The sequence below is a fragment of the Sprattus sprattus genome (assembly GCF_963457725.1).
Source record: "Sprattus sprattus genome assembly, chromosome: 2".
Taxonomy (NCBI): Eukaryota; Metazoa; Chordata; class Actinopteri; order Clupeiformes; family Clupeidae; genus Sprattus; species Sprattus sprattus.
Genome location: NC_137921.1, coordinates 54,214,472 through 54,234,471, shown reverse-complemented (window position 1 = coordinate 54,234,471; position 20,000 = coordinate 54,214,472). Strand labels below are relative to the sequence as shown.

At 46.0% G+C, this 20,000-nt stretch overlaps 1 protein-coding gene across 1 annotated transcript in view; it reads left to right on the top strand.

The window, feature by feature from the left end:
* Window positions 1–20,000, top strand: part of nfia (nuclear factor I/A) — a 108,460-nt gene that overhangs the window by 76,457 nt on the left and 12,003 nt on the right. Inside the window, exons 5-9 of the mRNA XM_080860298.1 lie at window positions 4,009–4,136; window positions 6,400–6,450; window positions 11,689–11,817; window positions 17,524–17,702; window positions 19,880–20,000. The exon at window positions 19,880–20,000 is cut by the window's right edge and continues 45 nt beyond it. Of these exons, the coding sequence (XP_080716424.1) occupies window positions 4,009–4,136; window positions 6,400–6,450; window positions 11,689–11,817; window positions 17,524–17,702; window positions 19,880–20,000 (608 nt within the window). The remainder of the gene's footprint in view (window positions 1–4,008; window positions 4,137–6,399; window positions 6,451–11,688; window positions 11,818–17,523; window positions 17,703–19,879) is intronic.

Below are 20,000 nucleotides of genomic sequence, written 5' to 3'. Positions count from 1 at the left end.
TGTGTAAGAGTAGGTGAGACGGAGGGAGAGAGGGGGAGAGAGAGACTTAGAGGGGGAAGTAGTGAGAGTGCTCAGCCAACATGCTCGCTGGACTCTTGGGCCAGAGGTGCCAAGTAAAACATCTGGAACAAGGGCCCAGTGTGTGTGTGTGTGTGTGTGTGTGTGTGTGTGTGTGTGTGTGTGTGTGCCTGCATGCTCCAGTGTAATTATGTGATTATGACTGAAAAACACCAGCAGACGTTACATTAACAAATAAATGTCAGGCCGGGTATTTGAACACATAACTCGCAGTTAGAGTCTTTCACCAAAGATGTGTAACAAATCTAACCCTTTCCAGGCAAGTGTGTGTGTGTGTGTTAATGTGTCTGTGTGTGTGTGTGTTTGTGTGTGCGAGAGAGGGGGGAAAGAGAGGGTCAGTTTTGACCAGATTCCAACCCTCCGAGCAGCAGGTTTGATTTTCAGGTTCCCTTTGTGGGCAGTAAATGCCAGTGCAGGACCCTTGAGCAGGGGAACTAATATGCAGCCTTTTCCCTCTTAAATGATTAGCAGATAATTAAAAAAGAACGCACAAGGCTCATTCCATAGAACAGCCAGCTCACGGAAAGAGACTTTGAACCCTTGGTGAAAATGAACATTTTGAAACAACACTTGATTCTGTCACCAGCAAATATACACATGCTTTACTGATGTAATTGTTTGGTTCGATCATCCCTCAAAAGAGCTGTCTTTGCAAAACAATAGGCTTGTGACATTGATTTATGAAAAGGTTGTGCTTTTGTTTGGGAATGCTTTGGAAACAGGCTATTTGTTGTCAAGTCATCAAGTATGTTGCTTGGGAACCTTTTGAACACACTCGTTAATAGTTAAAAAAAAAACTGTTTTATTAGTATATACACTTCAGATAAGACACTTTTTTATAGACACGGATATAGCAATAGCAACAAGGATGACACTTTGGTTAAATTATTTGGAGCATGTAGGCTCCCTCCCTCATCACTACCTCTGCAGTGGGCACTCTGCCCTCCCCGCCCCACCCAGCCTGAGGGGCCGGCCCCTATCCCTAACTTCACTCTTCATCTGAAGTCAGAGTTGCCACCGCTAAAGAGGATTACCATTCATCTGCTACCTCCTCCAGAGAGAGGGCTTATTAACGAGTCCCTATTTTACACACACACACACACACACACACACACACACACACACACACACACACACACACACACACACACACACACACACACACAAACACACACACACACACACACACACACACACACACACACACACACAGACACACACACACACAGTTTTCAAAACTTTCCCAAGGGACAGGGATGCTTCACACAGTCATATTTTCTTTTCAGAGACTGTGCATGCTACACTGTGATGATTCATGTTTAAACATCCCAAAAGAATAGCCACACCATCATAAACACTTCAATCAGAGCTTTATCTAAATGTAGTAGAGTCAGGAGCAGTCTACCAGACACAGTGCACCCATGAAAGGAACAGTCCTATTCTACATCCTATTCTACATCCATGTTTCTTGTCTGGGAGCATGGTGGACCAATAGAAGAGTCTTATGATAGGAGAGAATGATTGGCAGCCTGTGAATGAGCAGAATCTAGTGGTGGATGTTGGCGTGTGCCATGAGACAGCAAAAACAGGAGAGTTTTGAGGCGAGGTGAAAGCAAGAAAGACATGGCTCTCCGGGGAGAATCAGGAATTAATATACTCAGAGACGCTCGCACAGGCTTATTCAGTAATTACAGAGACACATAAACACAAAGTGATGTGTGCGCACACACACACACACACAGTGGGATGGAGCATTCACACAGTTAACAGAGGTCCCAGTGGTCCCAGCAGGACTAGTGGGCCTATTAGGGGCACACGCTTCATGTCCTCACTCTACATGCATGCACCTGAGAGCACACACATGTGACCCATGACCTGGACACATGCATATGGACGCAGACACATGAGGCCCTCTCCCATGGGGAAAAAAAACCTTTTCGGGGTTCAAGGAACTTTTTCAGGGAGTCAAATTTTTGTCCTCTCTCGTAGTCTCGTAAAAGTATACTTTTAGCATCTAAGTACTCCAAAGTCTGTCTTTCTAGAGCGCAGTACGTCACCATATCACCATACATACAGTGCCACTTGAAAGTATGTGAACCCCTTGAGGACTTAAGCGTTTTCTGTTGTTTTACCATGATTTTTCATTTTTTTATCACCAATTTTCCATAGATGAAATGTCAGGTTTATGTTTATCATTTTCATGTACTTGTTTAGAGGAAATTGTTTGAGAAGCTGAAAAACTACATGAAACATGGAATTAGTCCATTTCAAAAGTAAGTGAACCCCCAGCTGAATTGATAAAGTCAAGCAGGTAACAGATTCAGTGAAACTTATTTGGGTGAATAATTAGTCAATTGAGCAAACCGATCATCTGAGACATCCTTAGGGAAAGGTTTGGGCCATACAGATTAAAAGAGAGAGGAAACCAACCAAACTAATGTAGTGCCAAGGTGTACCCACACAGATCAACAATGCCGAGAGGAAACGAGATATCCGAGAACATCAGGAAGAAGGTACTGACAGCCCATCAGTCTTGGAAAAGCTATAAGACCATCTCCAAAAGATTCCAGCTCCATCCATCCATCCAAGACAAATAATTTAGAAATGGAGGGTATTCAACATGACCGCATCTCTGCCTAGAAGTGGACGCCCATCAAGACCATCACCAAGAAGCACCAGAAGAAGAATAAATCAGGTAAAAGTCAACCCACACATCACCTCTAAAGAGTTTCGGACCTCTCTGGCAGCATCTGGGGTAAATGTACATGGGTCTACAATCAGACGAAAATTGTTGGTTTTGATCGTGACAAAATAATTCTATCTCGGACTCATCTGTTTAAAGAAGGGACTTCCAGAAGGCCTTTGGTTTATCCAAGTGCTCTCGGGCAAAGTTGAAACGGACAGTTTTGTACTTTCTTGAGAGCAGAGGCTTCCTTCTAGCAACCCGATCATGAATGTCATGTCTATTCAATTTTCGTCTGATTGTAGACCCATGTACATTTACCCCAGATGCTGCCAGGGAGGTCGGAAACTCTTTAGAGGTGATGTGTGGGTTGACTTTTACCTGATTTATTCTTCTTCTGGTGCTTCTTGGTGATGGTCTTGATGGGCGTCCACTTCTAGGCAGAGATGCGGTCATGTTGAATGCCCTCCATTTCTAAATTATTTGTCTTGGATGGATGGATGGAGCTGGAATCTTTTGGAGATGGTCTTATAGCTTTCCCAAGACTGATGGGCTGTCAGAACCTTCTTCCTGATGTTCTCGGATATCTCGTTTCCTTTCGGCATTGTTGATCTGTGTGGGTACACCTTGGCACTACAGTAGTGTGGTTGGTTTCCTCCCTCTTTTAATCTGTGTTGCCCAAACCTTTCCCTAAGGATGTCTCAGATGATCGGTTTGCTTAATTGACTAATTAAGCACCCAAATAAGTTTCACTGAATCTGTTACCTGCTTGACTTTACAAATTCAGCTGGGGGTTCACTTACTTTTGAAATGGACTAATTCCATGTTTCATGTAGTCTTTTGGCTACTCAAACAATTCCCTCTAAAAAAAGTACATGCAAATGATAAACATAAACCTGACATTCCTTCTATGGAAAATTGGTGATGAAAAAAATGAAAAATCATGGTAAAACAACAGAAAACTCCTAAGTGGTCAAGGGGTTCACATACTTTAAAGTGGCACTGTACCTATGTATATGTGAACCTGTCCAGTCGGTTGTCTACCTATGTACCTATGTATGTAAAGTAGAAAAACTGGTTTTGGCAATTCATTTTATTGTGTTCCACACAGCCGATGGACTGTAATGTACATTTTTGCCTGGGTGTGTTTTGCCATTGACTCTTCTTTATCTTTCTTGTGTGTGTGTGTGTGTGTGTGTGTGTGTGTGTGTGTGTGTGTGTGTGTGTGTGTGTGTGTGTGTGTCCAGCTCTGCGAAGCGTATTAAGTGCATTGAGGACGAGGTGGACAGTCCAGGCGAGGAGTCCTACTACCCCGGGCAGGGACGCTCACCGGGCAGCGGCAGTCAAGCCAGCAGCTGGCACGAGGTGGAGCCAGGTAGGCATTACCCACGGCCTCTGCGGCTCCTTACCTCAGCCCACCCTCATTGCCTGCCACCATCCACTCAGTACCAGCAGCGGAGAGGCAGCCAACACAGACCTCCTCACTTATTCACTCACAAACATACACACAGATTCTTATGCACACGCATTCTTACAACACAACATGCATAGACATGCTGACAGGTCTGGACACACACTCAGTTACATTGTCATACACGCATTGGCACACATTTTTTATTTTTTTACATATAATAATAATAACTTAGTTTTATATAGCGCCTTTCAAGTAACCCAAGGTCGCTTATACAAGGTAGGTCTGTGCTTCTGTCCCAGGGCGAACTGCTTATGTGTGTGTTTGTGGTGTGGTGTGATCATGTGTTTGGTGTGTGTTACGTAAATGTCTCCGTGCGTAGCTGTGTGTAGTGTCAATTTAGTTTTGTTTTAAATGCCCCCCTCTATATATTCCGTGCATGTTTGCAAGATGGTGCTCACAATAGGTGTGGATGTTTGTAGAAACTTCTAGTCTTCTCTATGGTCATTCTGAGATTTCACACACACACACGCAAACGCACACACACACTCACACGCTCACAGGCACACACACACTTTCAGAGTTCATATTAAGCATCACAACCAACTCATTCACCAATCACTCCTATTCCCAGCGAAACATTCCTCCTCGTACAAGATACCACACACACACACACCATAGAAGCTGTCTCAGAACTGAACCGAATTGTCCGGTATTGTGTGTGTGTACTTGTGTACATGTGTGTATGTATGTTTGTGTGCATGTGTTTTTGTGTTTGAGTGTTTGTGTGTCTGTGTGTATTTGTAAGGACTGGGAGGGGTGCCTTTGTGAAAACAGCCGCAGTGCCTCTGAGAGAGAGACTGTAAATCTGTCCCACTCTGAAGTATATTCTGTCAGCCTCTCTCCCTCTCTCTCTCTTTCATGCTCTCCCCCTTTCCCATTCTCCTGCCTTCTCCCTCCCTTCTTCACCTCTGCCTATTTCTTATTTTCTTCCCAGTTTTTATCTTTCTCCCTGTCCCTCCCTCAGTGTCTCTCCTCATACACAAAGCCCATTTGCAAAAAGACTGATTTTGTCCTTTTTGTCTTTAAATTGGCAATGCAATCATTATGAACAACATGTTGATGGCTCAATTTTAGATCCGAGAAACCAGTTTTAATCATGGCCTTAAACATTAAATTCAACCCCTTCAGTCATAACCACAACTATATAATGTGTGTGTGTGAGTGTGTGTGTGTGTGTGTGTGTGTGTGTGTGTGTGTGTGTGTGTGAGTGTCCATGAAACCTCTGGACTGGTAAGAGCTCCAGTGGTGCTGATGTCTGGGTGGTAACTGGTGGACAGGTAGCAGGTGACACTGCCCTTAGCTCTGTCACCTGATCTCCACACACACAAACACACACACGCAGACATTCACAAAACCAGCCCGTCCTGCCGTCTACCCTATGCGTCGTGTCCCAGATTTGACAAAGACGCTCATGTCCTTAGATAGGCAGATAGCCATCTCCATAACCTGTCCCCCATTCAGCCAGCGCTGTATGAGGTCATGCCTCAGATGGAAACGGGGGATTCTGCTCAGGGAGAAGAAGCAGAGCTTTCAGAGAGAATGGCTCCTGTTACCCTCGCTCTCCTCAATACCTTTTTCACAATGCCTCAATATTTCCTCAGAGCATAGCATCACAAGAGTAGCCTACCCTCAGGGAAGGGTGTGTTCGTGTGTCTCTTTGTGTGTGTGTGTGTGTATGTGTGTGTCTCATTGTGTGAGCTTGTTGTAACTGCATGCATGTCGGCATAAACTAGAAGGGGGCTTCCAGGTTATGGCCCTCTCTTGAGAGAATTAGTTCTGTATGTGTATGTTTGCATGTGTGTGTGTATTTTTGTGATTCTCAATGTGTCTGTGGACTGTGTGTGCACATACGTGTGTAAGTCTGTGTGTGTGTGTGTGTGTGTGTGTGTGTGTGTGTGTGTGTGTGTGTGTGTGTGTGTGTGTGTGTGTGTGTGTGTGTGTGTGTGTGTGTGTGTGTGTAACATGAGCAGGCCTTGCTCCTCAGAGCTGGTCAGTCTTTGGGAACATGAATGGTTAATTGATGAGGTAATGAGCATTTCTCTGCACTGTATTCACCCTTCCTCTTTTGTTCTTTCCTTCCTTCTCTTCCTTTTCTTTCTTTCTTCCTTCCTTCCTTTCCTTTTTTGTTCCCTTTTTCTTATCTCCCCTTTTTTATCTTTCGAAGCTGGATATAAACTGCGTGGCTCGCTAGCTAGTTCGTTCATCTCAAGACAAGGTAATAACACTTCCATGTCCTCCCACTCCCCACACACACCCCCCTCCCCTCTCCCTCACATCCTGTACCTAAACAGGTGTAGTGCGTTGTGCTGTCCAGTCTGTTGTCCACTTGTCCTGTTGTCCACTTGTCCTGTTGTCCTGATGGTCCTCACCTGCCCTCCACCCGTCCACTCCACAGCACCACCACCCAGTGTGACTCTGAGTGGGAACGTGTCCTCTTGCAGAGGTCCATGGGCCAAATCGCATTCTGCAGTCTCACCATAATGTTTCTGCATGTTGACTTCATGTCCATTAGAGCTTTGTTGGTGTTGCGGTTGCATCTAGCTCTTGTTGCCCTCTAAAAATGGCTTGTGGAAATGTTCACGGCTCATGTGCATCGATGTCCAAATGAATGAATCCAGTCTGAACCCAAGGCAAGGCTCTCCTGCAGGCAGTGCATGGAGAATAGCACCACAGGAGAGCTCTGTGGGTGATGTGTTCTTCCTTCATTGCATTGCCGGTATTGTTGCCCTGTTGACCCCGGGGGTATGGGAAGTTGTGTTTTTGTGGACAGCTGTTTTTGAGCGTGGGTGTGTGTAAGTGTATGTGTGAGTGAGTGTGTGTGTATGTGTGTGTGTGTCTTTGTGCATGTTTGTGCATGTGTGTGTACATGTGAGTGTGGATGTGTGTGTAGCTTGTATGTAGACTGTGTGTATCCCATATGTTATTTTGTTGTTGTATTCGAATTATATTGTTACAATCCTCAAAATGTGAAAGCTCAATCTGTGTGTGATGTCTAAAGGCTTTGCTTGTCTGCACTTCATGTTCAGAGATGCTTGGTAAACTCCTGCGTGTGGGCACGTGTGTGTGTGTGTGTGTGTGTGTGTGTGTGTGTGTGTGTGTGTGTGTGTGTGTGTGCACTTGTGTGTGGAACATGATGTCTTCATGCACTGTGGTCAGTATGAGGACACTTGGTGTAGATGAACAGACTTCCAGACCCCAGATGAAGGTTGCCTATTCTACTCTCTGAACAGACTTTGTGGTTCTCAGGTAGAACCATGTCAGGTTGTGTTCTGCTGGGTGGTCAGTTTGTGTGTGCAACCAGGGACTAGGTCTAAATGATGGGATGCATCAGGCATTCATGTAGTTAAAGTTCAACAGTAGGGAAAATGACAACTGACTAAACTGTTCCTTCTTTGTTGTTATCAACTGTCCATCAGTGTCCAGTCCTCTTCTGAAAGAAAGTTGAAAAGGTTGCAGCCTTGATTGTTGGCACTTGTTAGGAGACACCTGGATGTTTTAGGGTTGGCAAGAGAGAAAGAGTTAAAAAGAGGGAGAAATAAGAGGAACAGAACGAGTGGAGAAGGAGTGGAACAGGTTCAAACAAGAAGTTAAGATGACTTGGTGAGAGAAACTGGGAAGACTGAGGAGAGAGCAGGTTTAAGGCAAAAGGGAACGGAAGACTGAGAGACCCAGAAACAGAAAGCAACATAGACTAAGAGGAAGATTGTCATAAAGTAGGCTACAACTGAAAGAGAGATCTAGTCTGAGAGGCAGATTGTGTTATACTACAACTGAAAGAGAGATATAGTCCAAAAGTGAACAAAAATTAGAAAACGAGAGAAAATGATGCACACTGAAAGAGCTAGAGAGAAAAAATAAGAGAGATGCAAGATACGGAAGAGAAGAGATAGAGAGGACGGGGAAGAAGGATAGAGAGATGGATATAGGGAGAGGGGAGGAGGGGAAGGGACCATGTGAGTGTTGGCGTTGATGATTGATGTGGTGGGTAGACGGCGTCCGCATCAGGACCAGACGGATAGACAGCGTCCGTGAGGCAGGAACGCTCGATAGCCAATCACCTCGCACCAGTCCAGCTACCTGTCAATTTGTCAGGGAGGAGGAGAGAAGAGGAGGGAGTGAGGGAGTGAGCGAGCAAGGGAGCAGGAGCAGTAGAACAGAGAGATGGAGAGAGAGAGAAAGAAAGAGAGAGGAGGCAACAGACAGGGAACAGCAGTGTGTAATAACCGGGCGGAAGAGAGAAAGTGCTGAGTAGGGCTGCGCTTTGATTCCAACTGACAGAACCTTTTCAAGTGTTCATTACTCACTCCAGTTCCTCAGGCCCTGTAGCAGTAACACAGTCACTCACACACACACACACACACACACACACACACACACACACACACACACACACACACACACACACACACACACACACACACACACACACACACACACACACACACACACACACACACACACACACACACACACACACACACACACACACACACACACACGAAGATACAATCACTAAGTCAGAATCTCACACACAAACTGAATCTCTCTCTCTCACACACACACACACACACACATGTTGAGCCACCCTCTTCCATCTATACCAACATGCACAAGCACACAGAGAAATGCACATGAATATATACATGCAATCAGACTTATACAGAGCCACACACAAACTCAAGCATGTGCACACACACACATGCTCACATACTCTCACATACACAGCAAAACATAGGAGACCTGCCCACCAACCCCTTACAAACTTTTCTCTTTCTCTCACAGTTTAGTCAGTTCCGTCATCTTTTCTCTCTTTCTTTCTCTCACACTTTAGTCAGTTCAGTCATCTTTTCTCTCTTTCTCTCTCTCTCTCTTTAGTCAGTTCATTCATCCCCATCTCTTGCTCTTCCGAGATGGGTGGAGCTTAAAGGCTGAGTTGGTCCTGAATGAAGGGTTTCACATGTGAGCTTTAACTGGAACATCAAGTGTCCAACATGATCTCTCTTTCCTTTGACTGGTGTGCTTGTTTTTTTCTAGCGATGGTTGTTAAGTTGTGTGCGTGTGTATGTGTATGTGTGTGTGTGTTTGTGTGTGTGTGTGTGTGTGTGTGTGTGTGTGTGTGTGTGTGTGTGTGTGTGTGTACATGTGTGTACATGTTTGGAGGTGGCTAGTAAGTGTGCATACACTGTCAAACTCCTAGTTCATGTGGTTCCTTCTGCAATCTCAGTAAAACTTTATCTTTGAAAGATATACAAACCTTTGGTTTAGACTTGAGGATGAAGATTTCAATGTCAAAATGGGCAATTCAGCACACTTCTCTCTTTCTCTCTCTCTCTCTCTCTCTCTCTTTCTATATCTCTCTCTTTCTCTCTCTCTCTCTCTCTCTCTCTTTCTATATCTCTCTCTTTCTCTCTCTCTCTCTCTATTTCTCTCTCTCTCTCTCTCTCGTTCACTCTCTGCTTCTTTAAGCCTGAAATGGGAAGGGGTCTGCAAGGTCTGAGCTGAAGAAACCAAGACTTTTCCAGACATCCACACACCCATAGTAGCCCCCTCTCCACACCCACACATGACACACATGTTTAGATCTGTGCCACACAAGCCAACACACAGGCCTGCATACACTCCCTTAAGTGAGAATTATCACAGCCCAAATCAAGGGCTCTTGAGGCCGTTAGAAACAGACTCTGTGAATCACCTAAGCCTGTCGTGAGGTGCATGCTGTCATGCTGTGGAATGCTGGAATGCATGTTTGCATCTTATGTAAGGCCAAAAGAGGAGTGTGGACAGGGGGAGAAATGGTAAGGGGTGGGGTAAAAAGATTAGGAAAAGGTTTATCCTGAGATAATTCAATTCTGGCTGCTAAATTCATTTTCGAGCGTTGTATGAACTTGTCTGTGAAGCTTGGTAAAGGGAGTGAGTGAGGGTTTTGATGGACAGATTCTTGGATGAAGGCAGCTTGTATTAGTTTCCTTGTTCCTGTTGCACTAACATGAAGTCTTCCAGGAGGCTGTACACTAGTTGGTGTCAAACTAAATGCCTACAGCATTTGTAAGAGCTCTAAAGTAAAATGCAGCTTCTTACACAAGTCAAATGTATTAGACTCTTCAAATTGGTTACCAGGTTAACTTAGATAGCTCTAAAGAAAACCATCATGTGTGAAGACAAGGGAAGCTTCAGCAGCAGACAATTTCTTTTTTGAAATACAGACTTGATATTTGGATGAGATGCGTTTGCATGAATAAAATTAATAAATTAAAGTTGTCAAACTTTTAGAGTAAGGTATATGGGGTGTAGAGAGACTGAATGGCCGTAAGGCTGAGAAACAGCGTACCTCTCTCTGCATGCTGTCTGCTGCGTGCCCTGATGCTCCCCTGTCAGTGTCTCATGTGTGTGAGCCCCTGCTCTTGTGAGCTGGGCCCAACAAAGCTGCCTGTTAGACTGTGAATGTGTGCCAATGTTGTGTGCTTCTGCAACGCCCTAACCTGTCCCTTCACCATCTGCCTCTAACCCCCACTCTCTCTGTTTCACCATAATGTTTACACCCACTCCATTTCTGTCCTGATTTTCATTATTTCACCCATTATTTCACCCATCCATCCTACCCACAAATGTGGCCTGGGCTAAATTTCAAAATCATTTTAAATTCATCAACTAACCTCTTAAAAACAAGATGTTTATCTGAAAAGGGCAAGTTAAGTTAAGAATCAGGGTTATGCCTCCATCAGTCTGTGACATTAAGATCATAGTCTCATGTCCATTTTGACCAATGAAGTACCTCATTATGAATGCTCATTTTCACTCAGTTTATCTCACATCTGTCACTTAGTCAGTTTCACATCCGGCTTCAAACAGGCTTCTTCAAGACTTGCAAATAAATAGTCCTTTATCTGGAAGTGGCCCTGTTGAAGTGTAGTACACCTTAGATAGAATGAGAGGATTGCTCCGTTAATTGGATGGATGTAAAAGAGTCATTAAAGTGATGTTTAGCTCTGACCTGCTTTAACAAGTGGCTACACTTTACCTTATTTATTCATTTTGTTTGCATAAAAGACTCATGAAGAGTCAAAGAGTACTTTAAGTGATGAAACTGATTTTGTCAACATGCCTCACATCTTATATTTAAACCACACAAGAGAATCAGCCATACTTCATTCAACACTAATGGAAAATTAACATTTGCAAACGGCTCAACATTTGGCTTTCACACTCCCGGCTCAAAGAATAAAGACACAGACAGCAAAGAGCAGAAGCTGCTGTTGAACCCGAGCAGCCTATTGAAAACATGTTCCCCTTGTAATGCGCCCTGACAGAGCCGTATGCTCCACTCTGTTGGATCCCGAGCGTCCTCAGACACACGCCCCTCTCCCTCCCCCCTCTCTCCCTCCCACCTGTGCTCCAGGCTTGTGTCTCCATGTCCTTGCATTATTAAATTGCACTTATCAATCATTCTTGCCAGGGATGCCATCGCCTACCACATTAAAGAAGTCAGAGAAGTCTGGTTTCATCAGCCCCGTGCCCCAGCAGAGCTCCTCCCCCAGAACGGCTTTCACACACCATCATCGGCCTGTCATTACAGGACCCAGAGGTGAGGTCCCACTCAACCCCTCACCTCCCACTTGACTTGGCCCCTCTCTCCACCCCCCACCCACCTCTCCACACTGTTTCTGCAGTCCCAGCCTCAGTACTGCAAGAGGGGTCCACTTCTCGGTACACTCCTCCTGTGTGTCCACACAGCTGGCCAGCAGTGGTCATGATGGTGTGTGTGTGTGCGTGTGTGTGTTTGTTTGTGTGCGTGATTCTCCCATCATGGCGAGTGAGGGTGACTCCTCTTTGTGAGTGTTAAGGCATTGAAGAGTAATCCACTGATCTCAGCAGCTAAAGCCTATTTCCCTGCACCCTGCCCAGCCTTATTTGTTTGCATTTGCCATGAATACTCATCTAAACTCTGTGGTGTGGTGCAGCTCCAGCAGTGCTTGTGTGCTTATTTGATCAATGAGGTGCTGGCGTGGTTCTAACTCCACCTCAGGGTCCTCCGCGCTCCCCTGTGTGGGATCACCACAGTAGGTAAACCTGGCTGATTATAAACACACAGGCCCTTGAGTTCTCCATGCACTGTTGCTTGACAAAGTCTCTCAGCTGTGACAGATTAAAAGAAAATAAACTCTGCTTGACCCCCTGGATGGTAGAAGACGTGGGAGGGGCGCGGGGCGTGAGCTATTCGTGGCGCTCCATGTCTCACATTTCCAGGCTGCCAGCGAGCGCCGGCCTGAGCCAGCCTTCCAAGGTCGCTGAGCAGAACGGGAATATTGGAAAGCATCCATTATGGAATATTGCAAAACATCCATCAAACTGAATAAATGTTGCTATGAGCAAATTCATGTGCGTGAAAAAAGAGAGTTTCTGAGAGGGCCTGCCTGGTCTGTCTCAGGAAGAAGGCCTTCTTACACTGCAACATTCGTTTTTATTAATGTATTCCATCTGTTATGGAATAAAGAAACCAAAAATCAGGGGGAAAGTGCACATTTAAAAGATTAAAGGCTTGATATACAATAATATTTTGACCTAAATAATAAAACCCCATAAGCCGAGGGGGTGAGAGCAGTGGGATTAGGGTGTGTCAGTAAGTGGAATCACTGTCATATTTGGGATTTTATATTTGACACTTAAAAAAAAAAAAAAACACTAGGCTTCAAACCACACAAGTACAGGTTGTCATCTTATTTGTGAGAGGGAGGGGGTCCTGCATCTGCAATCCATTTAAAGTAGTTTGGTTTGGTCAAGATTGGGGCCTCACATACGAAACACTGCACTCGTCTACCTTGGTATAGGCAGCACAGCTAGGACCTGTCTGTCTCTCGCTCCCTGTAAGTGTGGTATAGGCAGCACAGCTAGGACCTGTCTGTCTCTCACTCCCTGTAAGTGTGGTATAGGCGCACAGCTAGGACCTGTCTGTCTCTCGCTCCCTGTAAGTGTGGTATAGGCAGCACAGCTAGGACCTGTCTGTCTCTCGCTCCCTGTAAGTGTGGTATAGGCAGCACAGCTAGGACCTGTTGCTGCCTCTGGTCACACAAACACGGCAGCCAAATAAAAGAGTCTTTTATCACCTCCTGCATTACTCCGGTAATCCACCGCCTGGATTGTATATCTTCTTCAAGGAAAGTTGGCAGCCAAAGGAGAAGCACAAGAAAAAAAACCCTCAAAAGATGCAGGGGGGAAATAAAATCAGTGAAGCAATGCGATTTGTAAAGTGGAACTAATCCTGTGCTTTTTAATGCGCTGGCTGCAGCCTTAATGCGGGCGCACCATAGTGACCGCTCTCCACTCCCCTGCTCTGGCTCCCTTTTCCCCTGTCTGGTCCACAGTGCAGCCCAGCCTTCCTGTCAGTACCCTCTCTATATTTGCCCTGAGATATGTGTGCCTCTCAGAGCCCCTGCAGGTCAGCTCAGAGAGCCCCTACTGCCCTTGTGTGTCTCATGTCTGGGGGGTGGAGGTGGGGGAGGGGGTGGGCATGGCTTATGGTTGTCTGCAGTTTATTTCCTTACTTGAAGGAGGACATCAGGTTCCACTGTCTCTCATTTCAGCCAAGAGACTCTTACCACCGTGGTCAGCCTGTCAGCACAGCAGGGGTCATATGATGTCAAGCGATTTATGATAGTATGATGTAGTCACAGCTAAAAACAACAAAGGCTCAGACTGGTCAAAAGAGTTGCCTGTTTGTTTGACATGTCTTTCAATAGACTTTAAAAGTGTGCCGCCTTGTTTTGAGATTGTGACTTGTGCAGGTTGTAGTTACAAGCTTTGCTATCTCCCCAGCCTGCACAGGTCTAGATCTCTCAACCACGCTGGCATATCACACCCATGATTCATCACAGAAGGCTTCAGATAGAGGATCAGTGGAGGGGGAGAGGAGGAACAGTAGAGGTCCATATGACAGGGGCCATAAACATCACCTGATGGGGAAAGTGTGTGAAAATGTGTGCAAGATTAGATCAGAAATAGACACTGCACCATAATATTCTGGAAATTATCCAGATAATGACACTGCATGCGAAGAAATATGTGTGTGTGTGTGTGTGTGTGTGTGTGTGTGTGTGTGTGTGTGTGTGTGTGTAGGTTTGCCTCAAAAGGCTCTGTAGAAGTGTTGTCATTGTGAGCTAATCTCTGAAACACAGTGGAACTTTGGTGACTGGCCCCTTCTCTCTCCAAACATCCATCATTAAATGATGCACTACATGATGTAAGCAAGCCATTTAAGTAATTGACAATCATTCTGGAATGCATTTAGTTGCCAAAACAGAAGGAGAAAAAATAGAAGAGAGTTTTTTTTATATTATGACTGACTAGTGCTATTTGCATAATTGACACTGGATGTCTTTGACAGCGTTAAGTTGCACTAAGACATGCTGGGAAGAGGCCAGAGATATGATGGGTGGTCACCCAGTCCACTGCAATCCCTTATCTTGGTCTGATGGCTGGAGGGCAAAGCCCACAGTGAGGAGCTGAATATGGGAGCTGCTTTACCCGTACGTGAGTAGTCAGCCCTCCATCACTTGGATCGAGCGGGTCTGTAGAGCCGCACAGTCTCAGACTCAGGGTGTTTTTGGGAGGATTTTGGATTGACTCGTGAGCAACTCAAATATGGTGCTGGTAGCCAGTGTAGCAGGGTGGTGTGTTTAAATCATAGTTTTCTTTTGGCTTTGATGTGTAACATCATCTCGTCTCAACATGTGTCTCCAAGGAAAGCGCAGCTCAGCCAATTGGATCCACATCTTAGAAGTGCCCAGCAGAAAGCACATGTGCACCAAGTGTTTCATTAAGTGTAAGACTGAGGTTATGGATGGTGTCAGCGATTTCCAGAGACGGTTGACGCAGCTCTGCTCAGCCTCCCAAACCTGTGACCTGAAGTGCTCTCTTTCTTTCATAGGAAAGACAAGAAGGGAAAAACGTTCTTTCCTTTTCTACCTGATTGGCTTTACTGCTTCAAGTGCTCAAGACCACACCAGTTAACGAATGGTATACAGAAGAGAAATGTCTGAGAGAAAGAGAAAATGGAGACAGATCTAAAGAGAGACTGTGACAGAGATGGACAGATGGTGGAAGAAGACAGGGAAGGGGAGAGATGGAGAGTTATAGAATGAGTAAGTCAATGGGCACTCGATAGAGGTATGCAGAGAGAGAGAGAGAGAGAGAGAGAGAGAGAGAGAGATGGACTGGATGAGTGTATGAATTTGAAAGAGTGTGTTTGTAATAGAGAGTGAGTGAGAGATACACACAAACATATTGGGACTAGACCCAGGCAGCGGGTGGAAGGGTGGAAGAGTGTGTGTGTTAGAGAGAGGGAGATGGGACTGGACCCAGGCAGCTGGTGTAAGGGAGAGTCACTGCACCACTGCCTCTCACTTGTGTGTGTGTGTGTGTGTGTGTGTCTGTGTGTGTCAGTCTGTTGGAAGTGTGGTTTAGGGGCTGTACTCCCTGCATCTGCTCCCCCCCCCCCCCCCCCCGCCCAGAGCTCTCTAAAGTTCACATTCCTGACTCCAGACAAAAGACAGGACATGAAAAGACGGAGCGAGGGAGAGAAGGCGGAGAAAGAGGAGGGAAGGGCAAAACAGAAGCCATCCATTCTATTATTACTGTAAATACAATGCCTACATTGCAGCAATGGCGTCCGCCGTTTCCAGTCACCCCCTATTGACAGAGCCATAAATCACAGCAAACTTAAGTGAATTACTGCAGCACTGAGCTGTGGCTTTAACAATGTTTATGGAGTATCAGCTTACCATCTTCTCCCCCCCCCACCCCATGGAAAGAGAGAGAGCGCACGAGCACGCACACACTCGCTGCTGATATTGAAAGGTTGGGGTTGGCTGCTGGGGGTGGGAGGGGTGTAAAGACTTATTAGTTGAGCCATAATACATCACAGCTTAAAGACCGCACACAGTTAGGCTCAAGCATTATACTAATAACCAATAACCGAATATTACCTCAATTAAGAGCAGGGTAATTAGATTGTGCCGGTTACAATTAAATAGCTGATAAGCCTCAATCCATTACGGTACTGTCAATCTCAAACATTCACACACACACACACACACACACACACACACACACACACACACACACACACACACACACACACACACACACACAAACACTCACAAACACACACAAACACACACAAACACCATTTCCTCCAGTTAGGCATCACAGCCAACAGGCCTGAGGATAGCAGAGATCAACAAAAGGGCACTCCTTTTGCTACTGTTTATTTTGATTTGTTTTTGAGCGTGTAAAGTCCACTGAAATGCAAGCTTGTCCTGAGGAGAAAGGTGCCTGAAGCACAGCATTGTGTCCTGTTCTGTGGAGAGCGTGATACCCTGGAAGTAGTAGGTTTTTAATTGTGCTATCATGCAGGACTTCTTGCTTTGGTTATTATAATGGATTGGTGTTGGTGTGTTGAGGCTTTAGTGATGATGATAGTTGGGTAGTGTTAGTAGTGGGGTGATGACAGATGACTGTGTTGGTGGTTGACTGGGTGGTGTGTGGTGTGTTGGTGGTTGACGTGGTGGTGTGTTACCCTGGTTGTGTGCGTTATTGGTTGACTGGGTGGTGTGTGGTGTGTGTTGGTGGTTGACGTGGTGGTGTGTAACCCTGGTTGTGTGTGTTATTGGTTGGCTGGGTGGTGTGTAACCCTGGTTGTGTGTGTTATTGGTTTGCTGGGTGGTGTGTAACCCTGGTTGTGTGTGATGGTGATGTTGGGTCACTGGTGTTGTGCCTGCTGTGTGAGCTGCTGATGGGGTTGTGTTTCTGTGGTGTCTGCAGATGTCTAAAGAGCTCACACTCACATGTTTAAAGAACCTAATAAAAGTGCCCTCATCGCTGCAAAAAGATCACCTCATAGCAGCGTGTCATTTGTGTCTGTGAGTGCGTTTGTCCGCAGTTGGCATGGACACGAGTGTGTACCTGCTTTACCATCTACTGGGAGGAGACTGACACCTTTCTGTCTGACCATCTGCATGTATCCCTGCTGTCCTGATGATGCTGTGTGTGTGTGTGTGTGTGTGTGTGTGTGTGTGTGTGTGTGTGTGTGTGTGTGAAATTGTTGGTAAATTGTAAATCAGACCTGCCTCCCTATGTGTTTTTTTTAAGCCAACCCCTACCACTCAGTGCAGCACTTCGTCACTAACAACTTTCTTCCCTTTTTTCTATCCCTCACTCCCCCTCCTCTCTCTCTCCCCCCTCCCTCTCTCTCCCCCCCTCTCTCTCTGTCTGTCTCTTTCTCTCTCTCCTGCAGCAAGTCCCCATGCCACGCCTTCTAGTCTGCACTTCCCGACGTCGCCCATCATCCAGCAGCCTGGCTCGTACTTCTCCCACCCGGCCATCCGCTACCATCCACAGGAGACCCTCAAGGAGTTTGTCCAACTTGTTTGCCCTGACAGTAGTCAGCAAGGTGGACAGGTGGGCTTCCTTAATGTAAGAAGGAGCATTTTACGTACACCCTGCCCCCCATTCTTCTCCCTTTGCCCTCTATCTCTCTCGCTCATCTTGATCACTATCTCTCTCCCCCTCTATTGTTTTTGTATAGTCTCTTTCTCATTCCCTACATCTCATCTCTGCCTATGGATCTCTCTGCCCCCTCCGTCACTGTTTTAAGGTCACGTGTTTACATTGATGACACCCCCAATCTCCCTCTTATTATGGTCCCCTATTGCTTACCATGCTCTCTCTCTCTCTCTCTCTCTCTCTCTCTCTCTCTCTCTCTCTCGCACACAAACACATACACACTTTCTCTCTGTTTCCCTCTCTCCCTCAGAGCACTTCTCAAAGCTCCCGTCTGCTTGCGTATGCACAGACACATTGTTTGTATTTTCTGCTCAGGCTTAATCATACTGTAGCAGATTTTCAGACGTATCAGATGTGCACAAGCTGAACAGAAAATGTCAGTGAACCTTACAGTGTCTGAGCACTGATATGCCTCTACTGTATGTTTGGGTGGGGTAGCACAGTGTAGTATATAGTTGCCTGAGAGCAGTGTGTGTGTGTGTGTGTGTGTGCGCACTTTCACATTGTAGGCAAGGAAGTCACAAGATGCGTCTACATGTTTCTCACAATATCTGCCCTCAGAAAGCTGATATGTGTCTAGACGCTGAATCAATACAATGCAGGTTTCATGAGCAACGTTTTTGCTCACACTTTGCATGAATTTGACTTTCTGTGTGCATTTGTGTCTCCACACACAAACGCGCACTCTCTCTCTCTCTCTCTCTCTCTCTCTCTCTCTCTCTCTCTCTCTCTCTCTCTCTCTCTCTCTCTCTCTCTGTCTCTCTCTCTCTCTCTGATAAAAGTCTGAAGTCTAATGCAGATACTAATCAGTAATTACTGTTAATTCTGACAGCGATGTGGGCCGCGTCAGAGCGAGGGGCATTTAACTGAAGAGGAGTTCTCAGATGCACATGTAGAGGCTCTGAAAAAGATTTTAAATAATTACAATTTGTAAAGTTACAACACACTAATGAGGTGCATTAATTGGAGTGTGTGAGAGCCATGTGACATGTTTGTGTGTGTTTCCATGGTGCTGGTATTGCGGCATCTATTGTACTATCCAATTCAGGAGATGAAGAGTGTTTACGTGAGCTCCCTGAAAGTGCTGTATTAGCTCTCTCTCTCTCTTTCACACACACACACAAACACACACACACACACACACACACACACACACACACACACACACACACACACACACACACACACACACACACACACACACTCAAACACACACACACACACACACACACACACACACACACACACACACACACACACACACACTCAAACACAGACACACACAGACACAAGCACACACACACATAGAGGCTGGCATAAATCTGAGTGGCCAGCGAGGAATGACCCTGTAGCATTCCTCCTCCTCCTCCCTTTCTCTCTTTCTCTCTCTCTCTCTCTCTCCCCCCTCTCTCTTTCTCTCCATCTTCCCCTCTCCCTTTCCTGCTGTTGGTGGCTGCTGGTGGGGTCATAGATTATAAGGCGAGGAGTGTGCAGAGCAGCAGAATAGTTTATGGGCTGGAGGAGACAGAAAATGCTGAGCCCTGTCTGAACCACGCCTCTTCCAACCGGCTCAAATCTCCTCTCAGCCTTCTGTTGAAGGGGCCATCCAGAGCGTGCCCTAGTGATGTGTGTCTTTGTGCTATAGGACAGTTGTTTGTGTGTTTAAATGAGAAAACATGTAGGAGTAATATTCATTGGACTGTTGTTCTGCGTTGGTAAGGTTTGCATTTCTTTTTTTTAGGATCTTCTCTATTACTCCCCCAGCCCAACAGCACCAGTTAGAGGGAGGTGTGTGTCTGAGGTGTGTGTTTCTGAGTGTTGATGCAGGTCCAGAGTTGTGTGTGTGTGTGTGTGTGTGTGTGTGTGTCTGAATGTTGATGCCGGTCTAGAGTTCTGTGTGTGTGTGTCTCTGAGTGTTGACGCAGGCCCAGAGGTGTGTGTGTGTGTGTGTGTGTGTGTGTGTGTGTGTGTGTGTGTGTGTGTGTGTGTGTGTGTGTGTGTGTGTGTGTCTGAGTGTTGATGCAGGTCCAGAGTTGTGTGTGCTTGGCATATGTGTTGACATTTCTCAACCTGCTCTCTCTCTTCAGCCCAATGGCAGCAGTCAGGGAAAGGTGCACAACCCGTTCTTGCCCACCCCAATGCTGCCCCCGCCGCCGCCCCCTCCCATGGCACGCCCCGTGCCCTTGCCCGTGCAAGACTCCAAACCGC